The sequence below is a fragment of the Lactuca saligna genome, chromosome 4, assembly GCF_052625555.1.
Source record: "Lactuca saligna cultivar CGN05327 chromosome 4, ASM5262555v1, whole genome shotgun sequence".
Lineage (NCBI taxonomy): Eukaryota > Viridiplantae > Streptophyta > Magnoliopsida > Asterales > Asteraceae > Lactuca > Lactuca saligna.
The window spans coordinates 210,078,845-210,084,751 of record NC_136420.1 but is presented as its reverse complement, the minus strand read 5'-3'; the positions used below and the strand labels follow the sequence as shown (position 1 = coordinate 210,084,751).

The window sequence follows — 5,907 nt, the reverse complement described above, 5'->3', positions numbered from 1 at the left end:
AATAATATTTTGTAAATAGTTAAGAGTGATAAATTGAAGTGTCTTTCTAATAATAATTGTAAGTTGGTTAATAAGGTTAAATAAGTATCAAACCTAAAATGAAATCATAAATAAACAAAATTTTAATATTAAAATAATATTTTTACTTCTACTTATAAAGTTATATCTTTAAATTTTAACATTTTATACTTAATTTATTAAATTTAATATGTTGTTTTATATAAACCATTATCAGATTAAAACTACAACTTTTGAACAGTCTTAACAAAATACTTAAATTGTTAATTTAAATATATAAAATTACAGGGTCAACTTCAATATAAATTTCAATTCCGCTTAAAAACTGAAAGAATATTTTATGAATAGCTAAAAGCAATAAATTGTAGCGGTAAATGCAAAAACTAAATTGTAATATCAATTTATCTAAAATATTTTCTAAAGATATTTTTATAATTGTTAAAATTTTTAAATAAGTAGCTTATAATAACATACAATAACAATATTTACATATAACTCTATATAAATGATTATATTGTTATCATTAAAATCAAATAAAAAAATTGTTTGATGTTTTAAATAATTACAATGATAGAAATTAAAATTTTAATCAAATAATTTTTTTAAAAATTAATTAAAAATAACAACTATAAATAACATTAAACCATATATTATATTTAATTTTATTAATGAGTAACCCGTGGGTAGAGGCTATTCAAAAGATTGAGATTATTCAGTTTTAATATATATATATATATATATATATATATATATATATATATATATATATATATATATATATATATATATATTATCATATAATTCAAAACAATCAATATATTATATCAACTTAGTATACGAATTATTATATCAAATTTAACAACGTTATTTTCATATTTAAAAAAAACATGTATTTGTAAAGATTTCAGCTATATAAATGTTATGCACAACGTGTGGGCATTCGCTTAGTGTGTGTGTGTGTGTGTGTGTGTATATAAGGTTAGGCTCGTATGAGATGACCTAATTTTGTGAAACCGTGAGACGCAGCCACTCATTTATTAGATAAAATAAAAACATTTTTAAAATGCAAAATAATTGAAATTTTTTGAAATTTTTTTTTCCAATATTATTTTCGGAATATATATTTTCCAAAAAAAATACCAAAAATAAATAAAAAATAAATACAAAAAAAATACATTTTTTACATATTTTAGTAGAATATTTAGAATATTCTACGTATCTAACAAATCTAGTAGAATATTCTAAACATTTTAAAAATCATATTAGAATATGTACATTGTTCGGCAAAATGATGTGATGTAAGAGGAAGATGATAGTGAAATTTTCAAAATCTTAAAAGTAAATCAAGTTACGAGTAATGACTATATCAAATAAAACGACGTATCATGGTTTGTTTGGGTATCTAAGTTTATATATCTTTAAGTGTATATATATATATATATATATATATATATATATATATATATATATATATATATATATATATATATATATATATATATATATATATATATATTTAGAGAGAGAGAGAGAGGGAGAGATTTGACAAAAAAAAAAAAACATATAAATCCAAACAATCTCATTCGCATATCTTTCCAAATTCATTTCATTATTGAATTCATCAAATTTATTCCAATTATTCAAATCTCTCACTAACTATTCAAGAATATGGATAAAAAATAGAATTTTCTACTAGTTTGAATAGTCAGCGTCTCTCTCTGCTGAATCAGGATTTATTTATACTCATCCCTAATTCACTCCAAATTCATAGAGGAAAATAGAATACGAGGCTTTAGGATATATTTGACAAAAATAGCTGTTGAATTTATTCTTATACAAGTGTTTTGCATAAATAGTTGTAAGTTCTTAAAATACGTAAAATTACATGAATCATAAAAATTAGAAGCTAAACGCTTCAATAACTCTCAAAGTCTACTTTTACCAATGTTTTAAAACCCGGGTTTTTGGTTGACCCGGTATGATGACCGGTTCACGGGTCAACCGGTTCAACCGGTTGAACCGCCGGATCAACCCGATTTATGGTCTTTTTCTATTTTTATGTATTTTTACATTCATGCATAATGTATAAATATATAAAACCAATAATTTAATATCCACAAAGTTTAAATATTTAAAAGCATTGAAAAACATTGAAGAAACCGTAAACGGCTCGTTGTTTTGGCGTTCGCTACTTGTTTCCAACTATTCAAACCCTATTAAAACGGGTCAATCCGGTTTTAACCGGTTCGACATAAGCGGTTGAACCGCGGTTTAGGGAAAACCCGGCCGGTTCGATCCGGTTCGTATTTTTACAAAAAACCGGTCTCAATTGACCCGCCTTCTATCCCGGGTCACGGTCCAACCGGTTGAACCGGCCGGGTCAACCCGGGTTTTAAAACATTGACTTTTACTCTAGTATTAAATCCGTAGTTTAATTCAACTCATGATACTTTCAAATAAAAATTCGTCAATAAAGAGTAGACACAAAAAATAATAATAATAAAATAATGCATATTGCAAGCTTTTCAACAAGTCCAAGATAAAACTACTAAAAACACCACAATATAGAAAAAAAAAAAAAAAAAAAAAAACACACACACACATTCTAATAAAAGAAACATTCATTTCAGTTCATTTAAATCCATCAACACAACAAACAACTTAACCCATTCATTTCCAAGTATACCAAAACACACTTTCCCATAACAGATTCATCTAGAGAACTAGAACACAACAGTGTCAAGCATTGTCCCCAATGTCTGAATGATATTTGATGACATCAAATTGGAAACATGCTCTTCTAGATGCTTCTTTGCATCCTGTCTTCCCACATTTGCAATCGCCAGCTTCTCCGGTGACAATTTGTCCTCTTCCTCAACCGCTTTGTTATACTTCACCGCTAAACCCAACATCTCCTGCTTTCACCAACATCACTCTTACTATTACTATAATCCAGTACCAGTCATAGTAACATTACTGTTCCTATGACTGATACAGTACAATAATATTACTGTTACACAATAACAGTAATATTATTATGCTACTGTTACTAATATAGTAACAGTAACATTATTGTATGTTACTGTGACAGATACAATAACAGCAAAAAATTTATGAAAAAAAAAAAAAGTCTGACCTGGACAGTCTGCTCATTGGTTTTGGAATGGGTATCAAAGCGTTCAAGAGTCAAACCATCGGTCCACTTCTTCTTATGAAGGTTCAACAGCATCTTCTCCTCGAGTTTATTTTTCCTGTAATTAATGGCAATGGAATAGTAATGCCTGTTTAAACCATGGATAAGTGCCTGCAAAAGTTTAAACAACCATGATTAAGTGATTAACCCATTAAGCTCACTAAGTAAAAAAAAAAAAAGATTTGACTCACTTGGATGGATGGTTTATTAAGATGTCCAAGATTAGATGTTGTTTGGCGTGGCTCTTGGCCAAGCATCATAGTTTGGGGGTTGATTAAACGGAAAGCATCGATTACAACTTTTCCTTTCACACTTTGGATTGGATCCACCACAACTGCAACTGCGCGTTGATTCAGTGCTTCAAAACTCTGAAATTTATTATTTATTAATTGTTGTAGCAATGATTATGTTATTTATTTTTGAAATAATGAAATTGAGAGAAATTAGTAGAGAACCTGTTGAGTATTGATGTCGACTCCAGATAACCAACATCCAAATCCAGGATGCGAATGATACCACCCAACCACCATCTCTGGTCTGTTTAAAAAAAAAATAAAAAAAAAACAATTGATATTGGAAATTAAAATACAAATTACTTGTAGTGTTTCAATTGGAAAAAAAAGGTTATGAACAATATTTGGGAGCCTAAAACAAGGTTATACAGATGTTATGATTACTTAGTATAAAGAAGCATCTTTAACATTTATATAAGCTTTGCATCCATAACTCATTACAGTCACTTTTTGTTTACCATTTTCCACTATAATTTTCTAGTAAAATAATTTGGCATCTAACTTTCTTCTAAGTGATTGTAAAGATTTTCTTAGGTGCATGAGATCATGTTGAGTTATCCCTTATGACGCCAAATTTGAACATGCCCTAAGTTGTAACCACAGACATAAAAACCCAAAATATATAAATTTTTTGTTGTCGTATGACATCAAAGATTATAAACTTTGAACAGGTGATAACTTAATGGAATTCCCGAGGATGTAAATCTCTAAGTCTGCAAATAGAGAATCAATAGAATCACAATTACCTGCCAGTTTGTTTAAGCATATCAAGCATGTTGGTCTGGAAAACATGATCAACAGCTTCAACGCTAACACCAGTACCACTTTGAGGCATAGCAAAAACATCCACCACACGAACCGTGTATTCATCGACGAATTCCCCAAGCATCAAGCCCATGACTTCCATAGGAACTCCCGCTCTTCCTACAAAGCATAGGAAATCAATTTGTTAAACCCTAATCGATTTCATCAACAGTATAATCACCAATATGTAGGTCTATGTGACAAAAGCAAATAACCCTAAGGAATAGAATTTACCGTGTTTAAGCATCTTGAGGAGGGCCAGGGAGGAGATGTAAACTTGCTCCGATGTATCGAGAGTCGGAGAGTCCGGTGGTGGGTGACCTAGTGCGCCTCCTGCGCCGGCGAACATCCTCTGTAGCCGTTCCATTCCTGACATTCTGTTTTAGCTTCCGATGAAGGGATTTGAATTTCTTTGGTAACAAGCCAAGATCTGTTCGAACTCAACAGGGTTTTCTCAAGACGGATGATGGTACTTATTATGCAAACGGTTTTCAGAATAGGCCCTTAATCTTTTTCATTTTTTCATTCCCCACCCAACTTTTCATAATTTATGCGGGAAAAAAAAAATAGGACTAATTAAGGTAATTAATTTTTCGGTTTATTCACATATAGATAACTATCTTTTTTTGTACACATCTAGGTAACAAATTTTTTGGAACTATTCACATTAGGACCTGCTGTAGCAGGTTACATCCGACTACAGTAGGTCATAATGGTTATATATTAACACTTTCAACAAGTGCGTTACCCAGATTTGTACAGAAAAAATAGTTACTCAAATATGAACAAAACTAAAAGTAAGAGTAGATTACACGAATGGTCCCTGTGGTTTGGGGAATTTGTGTGTTTGGTCCCTAACTTATTTTTTTACTAAAAGGGTTTGGGCCTTGTTTGGGCCCAATGGGCTTAGGCCAATTGTGGGCATGGTTAGTTGGACTATTTATGGTAGTAGTACTTGGTGGTTTTGTTATGGGCAACTATTAAAGAAAAGATGGTTGTTGGTTTAGTTCGTGGAAGCCGGTTCGTAGCAGCTGCAACAATTATGGGATTTATCTACCGTTCGAGGTGAGTTATCCTCACTATACCCAAGGGTATAAGGCACCAATGCCAGCCCTTTGAATTATTATTTGGATTTGTTGTTGTTATGATATATTAGATCGATATTTTGGTAGATAGGATGGTTATGCTTGGTAACTTGTAGTTTGGTCTGACCGTCTGTATGTTGATAGGATGTTACATGTTATATGTGTACATGATTGATCGGTAGTTGAGGGTATTCCATCCTGAGGATGATAGGACCCTAGTATGTTGTCTCTATAGACTGTTATATGATTATCTGATATAGGTGCACATGTTTGATTGGTTATGGGCATTCCAACCTGATGGTTGTGGGTCGAGAGTATTCCATCCCGAGGATGATTGGACTCATAGTATATGGGTATTCCAACCCGATGGTTATGGGCCGGGAGTATTCTATCCCAAGGATGATTGGACTCATAGTATATGGGCATTCCAAACCGATGGTTCTGGGCTGAGAGTATTCCATCCCGAGGATGATTAGACTCGTAGTATATGGACATTCCAACCTGATGGTTGTGG

The 5,907-nt window shown here is 31.4% G+C and overlaps 1 protein-coding gene across 1 annotated transcript; it reads right to left on the bottom strand.

Moving 5' to 3' along the window:
* Positions 1 to 2,621: 2,621 nt before the first annotated feature.
* On the bottom strand, positions 2,622 to 4,766 carry LOC145043308 (Mov34/MPN/PAD-1 family protein). Its single transcript, XM_078991922.1, has 6 exons — positions 4,543 to 4,766; positions 4,251 to 4,428; positions 3,667 to 3,748; positions 3,403 to 3,579; positions 3,155 to 3,322; positions 2,622 to 2,933 (listed from the first exon to the last, which is right to left on the bottom strand). Exons 1-6 carry the CDS (start codon positions 4,682 to 4,684, stop codon positions 2,742 to 2,744), a joined length of 939 nt encoding a protein of 312 aa, XP_078848048.1. The 5' UTR covers positions 4,685 to 4,766; the 3' UTR covers positions 2,622 to 2,741.
* Between the last annotated feature and the right edge of the window lie 1,141 nt (positions 4,767 to 5,907).